The following is a 20,267-nucleotide window of genomic DNA, read 5'->3' on the forward strand; positions in this document are numbered from 1 at the left end:
CCTAACGACATCACACACATCCATGCCCGAGGCAGGATTCGAAACTGCGACCGTAGCGGTCGCTCGGCTCCAGACTGTAGCGCCTAGAACCGCACGGCCACTCCGGCCGGGCTGTCAATACTAACAAAGCAGTGCATCTGATGGAACAAAAATGCATGTCACTCCTACAAGACTCATTAGAATGTCAAGTACGATGTCTCACTGTGGCATATAAAACACACATAACCAAGTCGATGTCAAATCGCGCAGACAGGCTCGTAATGATTACTGACAGTTACCAGATGTATCTAATCAAAGACACATGTAACCTAAGACCACCAAAGGGTCTAACATCAAAAAGTAAAAACATACGAAGATCTTTAATTTACTCCTTAGAAGAAGAGTACAATTTATGCAAGAATAGTTCAGTGTTGGCAACATGTTGTGGTTACCATAAACAAACGACATAAATTGAGTGTAGCATAGGGAGAACAGGGATGGACGACGGTACGTCGTGAAACATGACAACCAAATAAATCTTAAAAATGATGTCTTGCATGATACATAATTTTGGTCTACTAACATTATTTAAAGACATTTGTAGATAGTAATTACAGTCAATGGGTTTGTCATCCAAGCAGAGCAACCATGTAATCTTATATTTAAGACGCAATATTGTCAGCCTTCTCAACAACAAAGTGGAGGTAACAAACGTAACGCATACTAACACTGAGTTTTATAGTCAGATCGCCTTCAAAGCCTTAATTTCACCGATATGTAACATAATGATGAAGTAATTCCTTATATCATAAACATCGAATGCTAGAGACAGAGGTCAGCTGCTGTGAATATAAGACTATTTTTGACAGGAAATGACCTGGGGTGGTCTCTGCAGACACCATGAGATCTGGCGTAAAATGGGGGTGATACGCGATTACAAGAACTCAGCAAGAGAGTTCTCACATCCTCTGTCACCTCAATTCTCTAACTTCCTACCTACACGTGGTGCCCCTGTTAAGCCGAGCAACTCAGCAGAAGGTTGGGTAACCAACCCCAGCGAGAAACTGAGTCGGTGAGCAGATAGGAGTTGGAGGACAGTGGAAGGCAAAGGGAAACCACCACTGAACTATCCCAAGAAAACCCCATGGCTTCGCTCAGCTCAAAATGTTCCGGAGTTTCAAGTTCCCCGATTGGATCTCTGGGGAGAACCAGGTTGAGAGGAGCTTCACGAAGAGTAAGATAACGCAAAGAGAAGCACTGCATAGGAACATGGAATGTAAGATCCATGTATCAAGGAAAACTAGACATAGTGAAAAGAGAAATGGAGAAAATTAACATCGACATATTGGGAATAAGTGAAATGAGGTGGATTGGCATGGGAGAATTTGCTTCGGATGGCCATATGGTGTATTATTCTGGGCACGATAACAACAGAAGTAATGGAGTAGCCTTCATAGTTAGTGATAAAATGAAAAAAGCTGTAATGGGGTGCAAATACAAAAATGATAGAATGATGGGCATCAGACTTCAAGGTCAGCCTTTCAACATGACAGTAATTCACGTTTATGCGCCAACAACCGATGCTGAAAAGGAAATTATTGACCGGTTCTATGGAGATTTACAAGAATTACTACTGTCATCGCCAAAAAAGGATATCGTCTTCATAGTTTGAGATTGGAATGCAAAAGTGGGAAATCAAACTGTAGAAGGTATAACAGGGAAATATGGTCTTGGTACATCAAATGAAGCAGGATAGAGACTCCTAGAATTCTGCCAAGAAAATTCATTAATAATTGCTAATACACTGTTTCAACTACGAAAACGACGCCTATATACCTGGACTTCGCCAGATGGCCAACACCGGAACCAAATTGATTACATACTTTGTAATCAGAGGTGGAAGAGCGCGGTTCAGTCAGCTACAACAAGACCTGGGGCTGACTGCGGATCAGATCAAGAGCTCCTGATTGCAAAATTTCGGCTGAAACTTCAGAATGTAGCAAAAAGTATCCCAACTTGCAGATACGGCCTTAACTCTAGACCTTCAGACTGCACTGTAGAGGTGCATAACAGATTTAATGTACGAGAGATGGAGGACAAAAGCTCACAAGAGATGTGGACAGAAGTAGCTAATACTGTCAAGGAGGCCGCAGAGAAACACATTCCCAAGAAAAGCAACAGCAAGAAAGCTAGATGGCTATCAGATGAGGCACTGCAAGTTGCAGAAGAACGAAGGAAAGCAAAACTCAAGGGAGATAGATCAGCTAGTTTGAATTAAATAAAGATTTTCAAAAATTAGCTAGAAGAGATAAAAATATATTCTTTAATGAACAGTTCAAGGAAGTTGAAGATAGTAACGGAATGGGGAAGACAAGAGATCTTTATAAGAAAATTAGAGAAATTAAAGGAAAATTCCAGGCAAAAATTGGAATGATAAAAAATAGAAACGGGAAAGATCTGAGTGAAGCAGAGGATGTTAAGGAAAGATGGGCAGAATATGTAGAAGACCTATACAAGAAAGAACTGCATAATGACAGGGCTCCTACTGCTGATGTTAATGTCAATTTAGAACTAGAGCCAGATATTTTGGAGAGAGAAATCCAGTGGGCCCTTGAAAATATGGCCGATAACAAAACTAGTGGACATGATGAAATACCAGCAGAATTGTTTAAAGTCACTGGAAAGGATGCAGTGAAAGTGCTGCACTCAATATGTCAAAAAATATGTATCACGCAGCAGTGGCCAGAAGACTGGAAAGATCAGTGTCCATCCCCATTCCAAAGAAGAGAAGTTCTAAAGAATGCTCAGATTACCGAACAATCGCACTTATTTCACATGCTGGCAAAGCTACGTTGAAAATCTTACAAAATAGACTTACCCAATATCTAGATCGAGAGCTACCAGAAGAACAAGCTGGATTTAGGAAAGGAAGAGGAACTAGAGATCAAATTGCTAACATTCGATGGATTATGGAAAAAGCAAGAGAATTCCAGAGAGATGTGTACCTCTGCTTTATTGACTACGCCAAAGCCTTTGACAGCGTCGATCACAACAAATTATGGAACGTACTGAAAAACATGGGTGTACCAGATCACCTCATTCATCTGATACGAGGTTTATACCTTGACCAAGAAGCCACGGTGAGAACTATGTATGGAACAACGAAACGGATAAAGATTCAGGAAGGGTTCTGGCAAGGCTGCGTGCTTATTCAATCTGTATGCAGAACATGTTATGAGGACTGCGAGGCTAGCTGAAGGAGAAACAGGAATTAAAATAGCTGGAATAAATGTAAACAACCTCAGGTACGCGGATGATACGATCCTGTTGGCAGAAAGTGAAGAAGAATTGAGAACACTCTTGATGAAGGTGAAAAACGAAATTGAAAAGGCCTGTCTTAGGCTGAATGTGAAGAAAACGAAAATTATGGCAACTACACCTACCAATTCGTGGGATATAGCAGGAGAAACCATGGAGGTAGTGACCACATTCAGTTATCTTGGTTCCCAGATCTCTGCTGATGGCGACTGCAGCGATGAAATCCGGAGACGCCTGTTGCTCGGTAGACAGGGGATGTTAAACCTTGACAAGGTTATAAGGTCCAGAGATATAACACTAACAACAAAGACCCATATTGTGAGGGCTATGGACTTTCCAGTTGTGACTTATGGATGTGAGACCTGGACCATTAGAAAGGCTGAACAGTGAAGAATTGACTCCTTCGAATTGTGGTGTTGGAGGAAACTTATTAGAGTTCCATGGACTGCAAAGAGAACCAACAGATCAATATTGGATCAAATAAAACCTATTTCTCCCTGGAAGGACTAATGTTAAAACAAAAGCTGACCTATTTTGGACACACAATGCAAAGGCATCCATCGCTGGAAAAAACATTAATGCTGGGGATGACTGAAGGAACTAGAAGAAAAGGACGTCAGAGGATGAGATGGATCGATGGCATCACAGAAGCAATGTGTTCCAACCTGGAAGTTCTATGGGAGAAAGTGCAAGACAGGAAAAAGTGGCGTGATTTGGTGCATGGGGTCACGAAGAGTCAAAACCGACTAAACGAAGAGAGAGAGAGAGAGAGAGAGAGAGAGAGAGAGAGAGAGGGGGGGGGATGAAATAATTCATTATATCATAAACATCGAATGCTAGAGACAGAGGGGTCAGCTGCTGTGGATATAAGACTATTTTTGACAGTATAGAAACAAACAAACAAAAAAAAAATCATGAAGTTATACGAGGTGCATTCAAGTTCTAAGGCCTGCTATTTTTTTTTCTCCGGACTGGAAAGAGATGGAAACATGTGCATTATTTTAAAATGAGGCCGCGTTCATTGTCAATACGTCCCAGAGATGGCAGCACCATACGGCAGATGGAATTTTACCGCCAGCTGCGAGAATGAGAACTGTTTTAAATACTTAAAATGGCGACATTTTCCTTACTTAACAGCGTGCAATCATTCGTTTTCTGAATTTACGTGGTGTGAAAAAAATTGAAATTCATCGACAGTTGAAGGAGACATGTGGTGATGGAGTTATGGATATGTCAAAAGTGCGTTCGTGGGTGCGACAGTTTAATGAAGCTAGAACATCTTGTGACAACAATCCGAAACAACCTCTGGCTCGCACAAGCCGGTCTGACGACATGATCGAGAAAGTGGAGAGAATTGTTTTCGGGGATCGCCGAATGACTGTTGAACAGATCGCCTCCAGAGTTGGCATTTCTGTGGGTTCTGTGCACACAATCCTGCATGACGACCTGAAAATGCGAAAAGTGTCATCCAGGTGGGTGCCACGAATGCTGACGGACGACCACATGGCTGCCCATGTGGCATGTTGCCAAGCAATGTTGACGCGCAACGACAACATGAATGGGACTTTCTTTTCGTCGGTTGTGACAGTTGATGAAACGTGGATGCCATTTTTCAATCCAGAAACAAAGCGCCAGTCAGCTCAATGGAAGCACACAGATTCACCGCCACCAAAACAATTTCGGGTAACCGCCAGTGCTGAAAAAATGATGGTGTCCATGTTCTGGGACAGTGAGGGCGTAATCCCTACCCATTGCGTTCCAAAGGGCACTATGGTAACAGGTGCATCCTACGAAAATCGTTTGAAGAACAAATTCCTTCTTGCACTGCAACAAAAACATCCGGGAAGGGCTGCGCGTGTGCTGTTTCACCAAGACAACGCACCCGCACACTGAGCTAACGTTACGGAACAGTTTCTTCGTAATAACAACTTTGAAGTGATTCCTCATGCTCCCTACTCACCTAACCTGGCTCCTAGTGACTTTTGGCTTTTTCCAACAGTGAGAGACACTCTCCGTGGCCGCACATTCACCAGCCGTGCTGCTATTGCCTCAGCGATTTTCCAGTGGTCGAAACAGACTCCTGAAGCAGCCTTCGCCGCTGCCATGGAATCATGGCGTCAGCGTTGTGAAAAATGTGTACGTCTGCAGGGCGATTACGTCGAGAAGTAATGCCAGTTTCATCGATTTCGGCTGAGTAGTTAATTAGAAACAAAATCGGAGGCCTTAGAACTTGAATGCACCTCGTAAAGTAGGAGGTGGGAAACATTGCTAGAAGTACTTTCTACGGCTTCCCTACTTTAGGCAAGATACAGGAGGAGGAGAAATCAGAAAATATTAATCATAAACATGTTTGCACTAGCATTTAATTCTGCAGTTTTGGGAAAAGGCGTTTAATATTTCGGCATTTTCTGTTTCATCCTCCATTCCAGTGCCTTTATGGTTACGGAGAGTGTGGAGAAATGGCTTCAGTCCATTTACTGATTTAACAAAAGAGCAAAACTTCCTAGGATTTTCTGTCAAGTCAGTAGATAGAATTTTACTTTCAAATTAGTTGAATACTTCACACGCGTCCTTCCTTACGCTAATTTTGATTTCGTTTGGTTTTTGTTTGTCTTTGAGGCACTGGCTACGTTTAAATTTGTAGTGTAGTTCTCTCTGCTTTCGAGCAGCTTTTTACCGCGATTGTCAAACTATGTCGGATCTTTTCCATTGCTCACAATTTTGCACAACATACCTGTCTAAAACAATGCTCTTGAACGTTGTCCACTGACACTCAACACCGTTAATGCTGGAGATGCTGGAGATGAAATTTTCGTGTTGAACTGTTATGTAACCTGCAATCTGTTTCTTGACGCTCTTGTTAAACAGGAAGATGTTCCTCACTTTCTTCGAATTCGTAGTTACAGTCGTATCCAGTGATGATGTAACAATCTTACGATCACTGATTACCTATTCTACGCTGACTCGAAAAGTTCGGGTCTGTCTGTCACAACAGGTAACTTAACAGCATCACCAGTTGGTTCTCTGAGTAATTGCTCGAGATAATACTATATGTAAAGTGAAGGGGAATCTCTGTTATCAGCTGCAGTGAAACGTTAGATGGAGTCAGCGGCGACGAGCGAAAATGTGTACCGGACCGGTCTTCGAACACAGGATCTCCCGATTACTTGGCGGATGTGGTAACCACTGCTCCATCCGGGACACAGAGTTACCGCAACTGCACGGACTACCTCGGTACGCCTCCCAGCCGACCCACACTCCCATCGAGGACCACCTATCCGCAGTCCCTGTCTATTCCACTTCTGTTCGGGACTGTCTGGTAAGCAGGAGATCGCGGATTCGAATCCCGGTCCACTACACATTTTCACTCGTCGGCGCTGATTCCACTGCTGATAGCAGTAACCCACCTTCAATTCACATACAGTGTTTCACAGCTTCTGGATCTGCGTGATGTATGTTCTTTCGAAGGAACAGACACTGGGCAGTCAATCAATGCTAAAGATAATTTCCGGATAAGGCATTTAGAAGCATTTCAAACGATTCTCTGCCCTTATCCCCCGCCATACTCACTTGAGTCTCCTAGGCTAAAACCAGTAAGCAAAAATTTCTTACTAAAACTATAAAAAATAAAACTATAAAAACTATAAAATGTTCGCCAAATTTCCCCTCAAATATTCCGCCACCATTGCTCCGGAGGCGGCTGGTCTATAAAATCATATGATGATCATGTTTTATCAACTATTAACACATTATCTTCCCCTAAATTATTTCGCATTCCCAATCTCTACTAATCGCTACGGTCGCAGGTTCGAATCCTGCCTCGGGCATGGATGTGTGTGATGTCCTTAGGTTAGTTAGGTTTAAGTAGTTCTAAGTTCTAGGGGACTGTTGACCTCAGATGTTAAGTCCCATAGTGCTCAGAACCATTTGAACCAAAAACACCGTCACCAGCGTACAACCTACCTTTGAGATAAACATTTCAGTTAGAGTTTCGAATTTCATTGCTGTTAACCTCTAAGTCACTCAGCTTTCTGTACCTGTAATATGGATATTGTTATCGTTTGTGAGCGAGATTAGTTCCAGGATCTTTCCATAGACGCTTCTGCAGTTAATTAATATTATATAAACATTTTATTTCTCCGATCTGCTATGACGGATGCTGTCTTGTCTGGAATTACACTCCTGGAAATTGAAATAAGAACACCGTGAATTCATTGTCCCAGGAAGGGGAAACTTTATTGACACATTCCTGGGGTCAGATACATCACATGATCACACTGACAGAACCACAGGCACATAGACACAGGCAACAGAGCATGCACAATGTCGGCACTAGTACAGTGTATGTCCACCTTTCGCAGCAATGCAGGCTGCTATTCTCCCATGGAGACGATCGTAGAGATGCTGGATGTAGTCCTGTGGAACGGCTTGCCATGCCATTTCCACCTGGCGCCTCAGTTGGACCAGCGTTCGTGCTGGACGTGCAGACCGCGTCAGACGACGCTTCATCCAGTCCCAAACATGCTCAATGGGGGACAGATCCGGAGATCTTGCTGGCCAGGGTAGTTGACTTACACCTTCTAGAGCACGTTGGGTGGCACGGGATACGTGCGGACGTGCATTGTCCAGTTGGAACAGCAAGTTCCCTTGCCGGTCTAGGAATGGTAGAACGATGGGTTCGATGACGGTTTGGATGTACCGTGCACTATTCAGTGTCCCCTCGACGATCACCAGAGGTGTACGGCCAGTGTAGGAGATCGATCCCCACACCATGATGCCGGGTGTTGGCCCTGTGTGCCTCGGTCGTATGCAGTCCTGATCGTGGCGCTCACCTGCACGACGCCAAACACGCATACGACCATCATTGGCACCAAGGCAGAAGCGACTCTCATCGCTGAAGACGACACGTCTCCATTCCATTCGTCCCTCCATTCACGCCTGTCGCGACACCACTGGAGGCGGGCTGCACGATGTTGGGGCGTGAGCGGAAGACGGCCTAACGGTGTGCGGGACCGTAGCCCAGCTTCATGGAGACGGTTGCGAATGGTCCTCGCCGATACCCCAGGAGCAACAGTGTCCCTAATTTGCTGGGAAGTGGCGGTGCGGACCCCTACGGCACTGCGTAGTATCCTACGGTCTTGGCGTGCATCCGTGCGTCGTTGCAGTCCGGCCCCAGGTCGACGGGCACGTGCACCTTCCGCCGACCACTGGCGACAACATCGATGGAGACCTCACGCCCCACGTGTTGAGCAATTCGGCGGTACGTCGACACGGCCTCCCGCATGCCCACTATACGCCCTCGCTCAAAGTCCGTCAACTGCACATACGGTTCACGTCCACGCTGTCGCGGCATGCTACCAGTGTTAAAGACTGCGATGGAGCTCCGTATGCCACGGCAAACTGGCTGACACTGACGGCGGCGGTGCACAAATGCTGCGCAACTAGCGCCATTCGACGGCCAACACCGCGGTTCCTGGTGTGTCCGCTGTGCCGTGCGTATGATCATTGCTTGTACAGCCCTCTCGCAGTGTCCGGAGCAAGTATGGTGGGTCTGACACACCGGTGTCAATGTGTTCTTTTTTCCATTTCCAGGAGTGTAGTATGCATCTCATCGGCCATGTGGAGGGATTTTTCCATCCTCAATGACCCACGTGTCCACGCTCCATGTACTCCACTACCATAGTAGCAGCTTCTTACATGTAGTGTGCAACAAATCTATTGAGTGGGGGGGGGGGGGGGGTCTTACATTTCTCCAGTCGATAGCGGAGGTTGAGAAATTCGCATCCAAGATCGTCACAGAATCGTCTGAGCCTCTGATTTAAGCCTTCCACTACGCTCCAAACTGAAGGACTATGATCGGTTCTGGGGACATACCGATATCTCTGCTTCCTCCTCGTGAGCCAGCCACCTGTAGGAACAGAGGAGGGACTCTGAACCCAGACGTCGGGCCTCATTCGTGCCGACATGAGCCACGATTTGCTGCCAGGTGCACCAGGTGCGCTGAGTCACTAGCGCCAGAGCCTACTCCACGTCTCGGACGAAACCCCTGGTAAGCAAACTGGACACTGGCCTCCTTCCCCGGCCTACCCGCAGTTTCCCTGAGGAGCCCCACGTCTCACCTAATACTGGAGCTCCCAATAACAAGCAGTCACACACTCTGCGCTGCCCATACTTCTCAGGAAGATCATTCACAAGCCCGATAGTTGAGGCGTCATGCGCTGACTCAGAAGTACTTTCAGCAGCAGGCAATACTTCAAATCTGTTTTTAACATATAAAATCATAGACGTGCGGCCGATATGCATTTGCGGTATCCGTCCAAAGATTCACAACCCCGCAGCTGCTCGCCAGTCAACGTAAGACAAGGGTCTAACGGCAGTCAGATGCGAATCTAGAAGCTCAGTGGCAACCGCGATCCTCGGCGACACGAAGGGCTCCAGAGGTGCCAAAGCATTCGTCTCGTGTGCCCCAACGCCGCCACAGCCCAGGGTAATGGCCTGAAGTCTGTCGACCGTGGCCAACACAGCTGCCAGCTGTTTACAGGCAGTGGACAACTCCCCTTGCATCTGTACACAACAGGCACAATCCTCGCCGATTTTTAGTCAGTCCGTCTATATTACAAGTAATGTAACACTGATACAAGAAATAGCTGAGTGCAATCTAAGCTCTCCTGCTAAGAACAAAATTGTCCTACATGTCCAGTAGTGACACTGATATGGAACAAAACATTTATTTCTAACAACCAAAGAATTCTGCAGGGCAAATGAGTTCTGTGAACTACTTACAGACCTTGTACCATTCTAGTCTTAGGCCATTCACAGAATGTACACAAGTAGTGAAATCCACAAGGTACAAAACCTAGTGGCCACAGAAACTTTCCATACGCACCGTCCTCGTTCCAGGCGCCCTCTGTCTGGTAGGCAGACGTCGCTGTGCCCACCAGGAAGCCGCCAGGCAGCCGTGACAAGTCCACAGCCGATTCCTCCGCTGCTACTGCAGACACAACTCCCACCAGTATCACCAGCATTAGGCTGCTCTCTGCAACAGCAAGCCACGCCCAGCTTTTGCCTTGTCCTGTCTTCGACAAATAAAGAAATCTGTATGGCATTGTCGCCTGATAAACAAAGTAAGAGCCTAAGGAATATCAGACCAGCTGTGTGGCTGGATTGAAGAGTTTTTAGCAAACAGAACACAGCATGTTGTTATCAATGGGGAGACGTCTACAGACGTTAAAGTAACCTCTGGCGTGCGACAGGGGAGTGTTATGGGACCATTGCTTTTCACAATATATATAAATGACGTAGTAGATAGTGTCGGAAGTTCCATGCGGCTTTTCGCGGATGATGCTGTAGTACACAGAGAAGTTGCAGAATTAGAAAATTGTAGCGAAATGCAGGAAGATCTGCAGCGGATAGGCACTTGGTGCAGGGAGTGGCAACTGACCCTTAACGTAGACAAATGTAATGTAGTGCGAATACATAGAAAGAAGGATCCTTTATTGTATGATTATATGATAGCGGAACAAACACTGGTAGCAGTTACTTCTGTTAAATATCTGGGAGTATGCGTGCGGAACGATTTGAAATTGAATGATCATATAAAATTAATTGTTGGTAAGGCGGGTACCAGGTTGAGATTCATTGGGAGAGTCCTTAGAAAATGTATTCCATCAACAAAGGAGGTGGCTTACAAAACTCTCGTTCGGCCTATACTTGAGTATTGCTCATCAGTGTAAGATCCGTACCAGGTCGGGTTGGCAGAGGAGATAAAGAAGATGCAAAGAAGAGCGGCGCGTTTCGTCACAGGGTTATTTGGTAACCCTGATAGCGTTACGGATATATTTAGCAAACTCAAGTGGCAGACTCTTCAAGAGAGGCGCTCTGCATAGCGGTGTAGCTTGCTGTCCAGTGTAGCTTGCTGTTTCGAGAGGGTGCGTTTCTGGATGAGGTATCGAATATATTGCTTCCCCCTGCTTATACCTCCCGAGGAGATCACGAATGTAAAATTAGAGAGATTCGAGCGCGCACAGAGGCTTTCAGACAGTCGTTCTTCCCGCGAACCATACGAGACTGGAACAGAAAAGGGAGATAATGACAGTGGCACGTAAAGTGCCCTCCGCCACACACCGTTGGGTGGCTTGCGGAGTATGAATGTAGATGTAGATGTAGATGTAGTCGGGTAGGCGCTACACTTAATTGGAAATATTTCTTTCTTTGCGCACTGGTACCTTTCCGTTACCAAGTGAGAGACGTGTCATGTTAGCTGAATACCCTGCATTGCCAGGTCGTTATTTATTCCAGTGTTCTATTCCAAAGAAAAAAAATTGTGTTTCTAGTGTAATATACTCTCTCTGTCCACCCCCCTCCCCCTCACTCTCGGGCCATCTTCTCCTCCCCCCCCCCCCCGTGTCCATCTCTTCCTTCCCCTATGTCTGCCCACTTAATATGCAACCGCTCCTCCCCTCCTCCTACCCCCCCTCCCCCCGTGGGAGCTAGGTGGTTCTTAACCATTCAGTCCTTCTTTCCAGACAATAAGGGTTATGTGCAACATGTATGGTTGACTGAAACACTCACCCAGTACTATTTGCAGGCTGCTAATCTAATGGTTTCCAGGGGTAACAAAAAATTGATTTTCAGTAGTTCTTGTAATTATTTACAAACGTAAAAATTTTAAATGCTGTCATAATCCACTCGGTAAGAGGTATAATCCTACGTTAAAGGTCAAACACAATAAATATAAACGTTAAAAACTGTGTAAACGTCTTGAGGCAGAGTGACTCAGGGCATACAAATTACCCAGAATGTATTCATCCAGTATTTGAGAATGAGACAACTTAACGATTTCCAACAAAGTTTCTTTCAGGTGTGCTAGTCCTGTAAGTTTCGCAGGAGAGCTTCTGTAAAGTTTGGAAGGTAGGAGACGAGATACTGGCAGAAGTAAAGCTGTGAGTACCGAGCGTGAGTCGTGCTTCGGTAGCTCAGATAGTAGAGCACTTGCCTGCGAAAGGCAAAGGTCCCGAGTTGTAGTCTCGGTCGGGCACAGTTTTAATCTGCCAGGAAGTTTCAAAGTTTATACATAATTTCAAACGTTTAAGAAACTTTTTGTTGCTGACAACATCTCAAAAAGGAAAAACGTTTATCGGTTACTACCTTTACGCTATTCATACAGTAAAACTTCTACTTCATTTATTACGTCTTTACTACTAATTGTATTAGCAACATTTTTTACATTCAGTCTCCAAGTACATCATTACACATACCTCCGAAACGTCTAACATTGTAGGGTACATACACTCCTGGAAATTGAAATAAGAACACCGTGAATTCATTGTCCCAGGAAGGGGAAACTTTATTGACACATTCCTGGGGTCAGATACATCACATGATCACACTGACAGAACCACAGGCACATAGACACAGGCAACAGAGCATGCACAATGTCGGCACTAGTACAGTGTATATCCACCTTTCGCAGCAATGCAGGCTGCTTTTCTCCCATGGAGACGATCGTAGAGATGCTGGATGTAGTCCTGTGGAACGGCTTGCCATGCAATTTCCACCTGGCACCTCAGTTGGACCAGCGTTCGTGCTGGACGTGCAGATCGCGTGAGACGACGCTTCATCCAGTCCCAAACATGCTCAATGGGGGACAGATCCGGAGATCTTGCTGGCCAGGGTAGTTGACTTAGACCTTCTAGAGCACGTTGGGTGGCACGGGATACATGCGGACGTGGATTGTCCTATTGGAACAGCAAATTCCCTTACCGGTCTAGGAATGGTAGAACGATGGGTTCGATGACGGTTTGGATGTACCGTGCACTATTCAGTGTCCCCTCGACGATCACCAGAGGTGTACGGCCAGTGTAGGAGATCGCTCCCCACACCATTATGCCGGGTGTTGGCCCTGTGTGCCTCGGTCGTATGCAGTCCTGATTGTGGCGCTCACCTGCAGGGCGCCAAACACGCATACGACCATCATTGGCACCAAGGCAGAAGCAACTCTCATCGCTGAAGACGACACGTCTCCATTCGTCCCTCCATTCACGCCTGTCGCGACACCACTGGAGGCGGGCTGCACGATGTTGAGGCGTGAGCGGAAGACGGCCTAACGGTGTGCGGGACCGTAGCCTAGCTTCATGGAGACGGTTGCGAATGGTCCTCGCTGATACCCCAGGAGCAACAGTGTCCCTAATTTGCTGGGAAGTGGCAGTGCGGTCCCCTACGGCACTGCGTAGGATCCTACGGTCTTGGCGTGCATCCGTGCGTCGCTGCGGTCCGGTCCCAGGTCGACGGGCACGTGCACCTTCCGCCAACCACTGGCGACAATATCGATGTACTGTGGAGACCTCACGCCCCACATGTTGAGCAATTCGGCGGTACGTCCACCCGGCCTCCCGCATGCCCACTATACGCCCTCGCTCAAAGTCCGTCAACTGCACATACGGTTCACGTCCACGCTGTCGCGGCATGCTACCAGTGTTAAAGACTGCGATGGAGCTCCGTATGCCACGGCAAACTGGCTGACACTGACGGCGGCGGTGCACAAATGCTGCGCAGCTAAAGCCATTTGACGGCCAACACCACGGTTCTTGGTGTGTCCGCTGTGCCGTGCGTGTGATCATTGCTAGTACAGCCCTCTCGCAGTGTCCGGAGCAAGTATGGTGGGTCGGACACACCGGTGTCAATGTGTTCTTTTTTCCATTTCCAGGAGTGTAGTTCAGGGGACGTCATAAACATTGATATGCGCGAAAAACTAGCTTTTCTTCAAATAGATTTACAAGATTACACTCATCCTGTTTTTTGTAAAAATTCAAATGGCTCTGAGCACTATGGGACTTAACATCTGAGGACATTTCAGGGTCTTGGATTCCGTCCCTTCGTTCCAGTACCGCGATCGAAAGGATAGGGCGTCCAGCAAAGATATCGATACAGATTTGAAATGACTTCCCTATAGAGGCACTGGCGCGACAAGAAAATATAATCCTGGCGCGTGCTTGTCTCCAGTCCGTCACCGACAATGGGGAGTGGATATTTGACAAGTCACTTGTGCTGTAGAAACGTTAGAAAACTCGTTAAACAAGGTGAAGCAACTTCTCAAAACTCATAATGTAAAATTTCCAGGGTAAGCGAAAGGCATACACTGAAAAACTTATTTTATTAATTTATTCGAATTTTACACAAAATATTCAGGTAGAACTCTTTATAAAAATGTTTTATTACTTTTTTTAACTTCCAAGATAGAGCTTTTCTGATGGACTAAATGCGGTTTGTTGGGTGCACAACATGCCTTTTCACCTAAGCTGTTTTGGACATAATGCATTTTGCCATTTGGACACTTTGATTAGGTTGCAATAACACACAACAATGCTGCAGCACCTAAAAAGAATGCCAGTCAGTCATTGTTGGTCAGTCAAAAGGTTTCACTGCAGTCCACCAGTCTTACATTGTAGCCACTTGCTTAAAGAAATTAAATTTACGGACTTTATGCTGTTTTATTCATTCATATTACACGACGAAATGTCATTCGTTGCATCTGCTACATATGAAAGCACTTTTTAAAATGAGTTTCGTTAAGACCTGACAGAGTATGTAGAACGAGTCAGAAAATACACCATTTTGTATCAAACTCATTTTTTGAACCAGTGGACGTTGTGCGTTTTGGAAAGTTGTTGCTCTAACTTAATGCGAAGATCCCAATATGAAAGCCAACAGGAAGTACGCTAGGAAGTTGCCAGGAAAGCTTCAATCCTACTGTAAAATAAATAAATAATATACGCGACACAATTTGTGCGCGCGATTGAAAGTTAAATCTTTAGTCATTTGAAAATGTTGCGTTAGCAGTTTTGACACGAAAAATGTTAGCTGATAATTGCTTACAATGTGCATCAGGGTGACGACGGAAACAGTGTCCTGGAGGTGCAGAGATCAACCTCGTACAGAAAGTATGTTTACCACTTCATAGAATGAACATGGTCGACAATCAAGACACGGTAAAAACAAACATACAGAGGCTGATTTTGTCCAGTGGTTCCAGGTGGTATGAACTGAAAAGTCATGCACTTTTCAGGATGGATAGTTTGCTTCAAAGGAGTATGATTTTTATACGCAGAGCAGGTATCAAGCAAAAGCAAGTTATTTTGACCATCTATTCGCCAAAAGCCGTTCTCATACCATAGTTTCAGTTTTCTCTCGCCAGTTTTCCCGCTCTTGCTTACTGTGTAGTAAATATTTCCTACTACCCTTGCAAGATCATGCACAGGAGAAAGGGGGGCAGAGCACCTCCACTTTCTCGCAGCACAATAAATAACTTTCTAGGTGATTTACCGCCCAGATTAACAGTCGGCATAATTGTATCCGTTATGGCACTGATGTTAGCTGAACTTGATGCAACTCTCTTGGCACCTCTAACTTCCGGTTTCTTTTCATATGCATTTCCTCTTCAATGACTGATTGATTGATTAACAGAGAGAGTATGGGACCACATGGCGAGGTCATCAGTCCCGCGGTTCCAAAGCGAGTTACATAAGAAAGTGTCTGCTAAAAGTGAACAGATTAAGTCAGAGGAGCCAAATTATAAAAGAATGAACATTAAACACACACAGTTTAAACATAAAAGGTGTGACCAAATCTAAAAACTGGAAAAGGGGGAGGGGGGGCGGTCAGTGGGTCACAGACCGTGAAGACTGCAAATGGATTCACAATCACAACTAACCCGCCCCTGCTCCAAGACGAAAGGAGAACCTTATATCTGGAAATAAAAACCACTTTCACGGAGGAAACCGAGGACCAGCTCTATACCATCCGTGGATCGTCCGCTAATATTAAATTGAAGGAAGCAGGAAGACTATACTTAGCGCGTAGGGTCAAAAGAAGGGGACATGCCACCAATATGTGAGATATCGTAGGTCTGGTGCCACAACCACATTGTGGGGTTGGTTCGTTACGTACGAGGAAACAAGGGGTGAGTCGGGTATGGCCAATGCGTAAACGACATAAATCAGTGGACTCCTTCCGAGAGCAGCGGAAGGAATAGCGCCAAATTGCAGTAGACTCCTTGATTGTGCGGAGTTTATTACATTAGGAGCAATGCACCAGGTGTCATTCCTTTTGTGGGCAAAGAGAGATTTGATGTAGATCCACATACCCACACAGCTGGAATCATACAAGGAAATGGGGGTAAGTATCTACTTCTCTAGCCAAACGGTCAGCCAGTTCATTCCCTAGGATGCCCACGTGACTTGGAACAGAGAGATATACAATGGAACAGGTGGCACGGCCGAGGGGCAGAGAGAAGATCATGGATAGCAGAGACCAAAGGGTGACGAGAGTAACATTGGCCGATATCCTGCAGGTTGCTCATTCAGTCTGAAGAAATTAAAACACTGTGGAGGAAGGCCTGAGAAACAAAAAGGAAGGCTCTGTGAATGGCTAGAAGCTCTGCTGTGAACACACTACATGACCTCGGCAATAAATGGTGTTCTAAGCCAGTAGGAGATGTGAAAGCGTATCCCACCTTATCGATTGTCTTAGAAATATCAGTGTAAAAGATGGTAGCACCCTGGAACTCTGCTAGGATGGCGCATACAATACGCTGGAAAACCATAGGAGTGGCAGAGATCTTAGAAACCTGGAATAGATTGGTCCTAGTCCGTGATCTAGGCACCATCCAAGGGGGAGGAAAACATGGGGGGGGGGGGCATTCCATTGGGTGGTGATGGAGATCCCGACAGTGGGAAGTGAGATGCATGCCAGCCGGCAATCCCACCCATGGGTGCATGTCAGGAGGAAGACATCCCTCATTGGCAAAGAGCACAGGGTACACATAATGGTCAGGGAATTGGCCAATGGCGATTGCATAAGAAACCAGGAGTTGGTTCTATTGTATGTGTAGAGGGGAATCTCCACTTCTGTGAGGAGACTATAAACAGCACTAGTTCGAAAGATACCAATAGCCAGACGTACCCCACAATGATGGACAGGGTCAAGCAGTTTAAAAGTGGAAGTAGCTGCTTAGCCATAAACTTGACTGCCATAATCTAGTTTGGACAAGACCAGAGCATGGTGAAGATGAGGAAGAGTGGAAAGGTTTGCACACAAAGATGTGTGGGCCAGGACTCGGGGAGCTTTAATCTTCCGCATACATGTAGTCTTTAGCTGGCGAATGTGGGGCAGCCATGTCAGCTTGTTAGCAGAAGTAAGGCCCAAGAAACGGGATTGTGCTACAACATTGAGGAACTGGCCGCCTAAATAAAGTTCAGGATTGCAGTGTACTATGGGCCAAGAACAAAAATGCACAACCCGCGTTTTGGAGGGAGAAAACTGAAAGACATTTGAGGTGATCCACGCAGAGGCCCACTGGATGGCGCCTTGGAGCCACCGCTCAGCAGATGCTACTTAGAGGGAGCTGCACCAGATGCAAAAATCGACGACGTACAACGCTAGGGTAACCAGAGGGCCAACAAAGGTCACAAGCCCATTGATGGCAATTAGGAAGAGTGTGACACTTATCACAGAACCCTATGGGATACCGTTCTCCTGAACTTGAGGAGCGCTGAGTGAAGTGACAACTCGAACCCAGAAGATACGGAGAGGTAAAATTTCGTGGATAAAAATCTGAAGGGGACCATGGAAGCACCAGCCATGGAGGGTAACTAAAATGTAATGGCGCCAAGTCATGTCGTACGCATTACGTAGGTCAAAGAAGACCAGAACAAGGTGCCGGAAGTGAGTAAAAGCCTGTCGGATGGCTAATTCCAATTGGAGTAAATGGTCAGTTGGAGGTCGTCCTGCCTGGAAGCCACATTGATACAGGTACAAAAGGCCCTGAGATTCGAGTACCCAGCACAATCTGAAGCTGACCATCATTTCGAGCAGTTTACAAAGTACATTCGTCAGGCTAATTGAACAGTAGCTGTCTAGAGACGTAAGGTTCATCCTGGGCTTAAGGACGGGGATAACTATACTGTCTTGCCATTGTGACGGAAAAGCACCTGTGAGCCACATGCAGTTGAAGACACTGAGGATATGTTGCCTCTTGTGAACGTCCAAGTATTGGACGATCTGGTTGTGGATGGAATCCGGGCATTATAGTGCTCAGCATGATGCTGGATGGAACAAAAAAAAAATGGTTCAAATGGCTCTGAGCACTATGGGACTTAACATCTGTGGTCATCAGTCCCCTAGAACTTAGAACTACTTAAACCTAACTAACCTAACGACATCACACACATCCATGCCCGAGGCAGGATTCGAAACTGCGACCGTAGCAGTCCCGCGGTTCCGGACTGCGCGCTTAGAACCACTAGACCATCGCGGCCGGCGAGGATGGAACAGAGAGTGTCTCTTCAACTATACATTTCTGCCTGAGTAATGAAGTAGGGTAGGAAGAGGATGCTGATGCCATCGCAAAGTATGTTGCGAGGTGTTGCGCGAGAACCAATGGATCAGTGCATAGAGCAGCTTGGAGGTTAAGACCCTGGACAATTCACTGTCGCTGGCGGCCCAAGAGGCTATGGAATTGGATAAAACCTGCTATTGGGCATACATCCCAGAGAGGAAATATTTGGAAATTTGTGGTAATTCCTCTGGGACCAAAGTACTGTTGTCATGAGTCCGTAAGCTTACACACTACTTAATGTAACTTACGCTAAGGAGGACACACACATCCATGCCCGAGGGATGACTCGAACCTCTGATGGGGGGAGCCGCCCGAACCGTGACAAGACGCCATCGACCCTGTGGCTATTTCGCGCGGCCCCAGTGAGGAAACATAGCGCTCCCAGCATTCCCTTTTACTCCGCTTAGTAAGGTAACGAGCCTTAGCATGGAGACGCATGCAGGAGGCTGGTCTGTGAAGGGTGTCACTTAAATCGTTGCAGTGCCTGGATAGCGGCTGTGACATCCTTGGTCCACCACAGTACTGGTCGAGACTAAGGGGACCTGCGGATATGGGGACAGCAGTGCGAGCAGCATGAAGAATAGTGGCAGAGACACCTTGCACGACTACATCAATGGAATTCGAGAGGGAGGTGTCGAAGTGCACAGCAGATTTACCAGGTGATCAAAAAGTCAGTATAAATTTGAAAACTGAATAAATCACAGAAAGGTACAAATTGACACACATGCTTGCAATGACATGGGGTTTTATTACCACCAAAAAAATACAAACATTCAAAAAATGTCCGACAGATGGGGCTTCATTTGATCAGAATAGCAATAATTAGCATAACAAAGTAAGACAAAGCAAAGATGATGTTCTTTACACGAAATGCTCAATATGTCCAACCATCATTCCTCAACAATAGCTGTAGTCGAGGAATAATGTTGTGAACAGCACTGTAAAGCATGTTCAGAGTTATGGTGAGGCATTGGCGTCGGAAGTTGTCTTTCAGCGTCCTAGAGATGTCGGTCAATCATGATACACTTGCGACTTAAGGTAACCCCAAAGCCAATAATAGCACGGACTGAGGTCTGGGGACCTGGGAGGCCAAGCATGACGAAAGTGGCGGCTGAGCACACGATCATCACCAAACGACGCGCGCAAGAGATCTTTCACGCGTCTAGCAATATGGGGTAGTTCTAATAAAATCCATGTCATTCCAGCCACGAATTCCTTTCCTGTGCTAACCTCTTCATCTCAGAGTAGCACTTGCAACCTAAGTCCTCAATTATTTGCTTGACGTATTCCAATCTCTGTCTTCCTCTACAGTTTTTGCCCCCTACAGCTCCCTCTAGTACCATAGAAGTCATTCCCTCATGTCTTAGCAGATGTCCTATCATCCTGTCCCTTCTCCTTATAAGTGTTTTCCACATATTCCTTTCCTCTCCGATTCTGCGTAGAACCTCCTCATTCCTTATCTTTTCAGTCCACGTAATTTTCAACATTCGTCTATAGCATCACATCTCAAATGCTTCGATTCTCTTCTGTTCCGGTTTTCCCACAGTCCATGTTTCGCTACCATACAATGCTGTAC

At 46.0% G+C, this 20,267-nt stretch overlaps 1 protein-coding gene and 1 pseudogene across 1 annotated transcript in view; one reads left to right on the forward strand and one right to left on the reverse strand.

Moving 5' to 3' along the window:
• Positions 1-1,125, reverse strand: part of LOC126282376 (myrosinase 1-like) — a 94,826-nt gene extending 93,701 nt beyond the window's left edge. Inside the window, exon 1 of the mRNA XM_049982035.1 lies at positions 1,032-1,125. Coding sequence (XP_049837992.1) covers positions 1,032-1,125 — 94 coding nt within the window. The remainder of the gene's footprint in view (positions 1-1,031) is intronic.
• A 91-nt stretch (positions 1,126-1,216) lies between these two features.
• LOC126282377 (craniofacial development protein 2-like) lies at positions 1,217-8,897 on the forward strand (annotated as a pseudogene).
• The last annotated feature ends 11,370 nt before the right edge of the window (positions 8,898-20,267 follow it).

The sequence above is a fragment of the Schistocerca gregaria genome, chromosome 7 (assembly GCF_023897955.1).
Source record: "Schistocerca gregaria isolate iqSchGreg1 chromosome 7, iqSchGreg1.2, whole genome shotgun sequence".
NCBI lineage: Eukaryota > Metazoa > Arthropoda > Insecta > Orthoptera > Acrididae > Schistocerca > Schistocerca gregaria.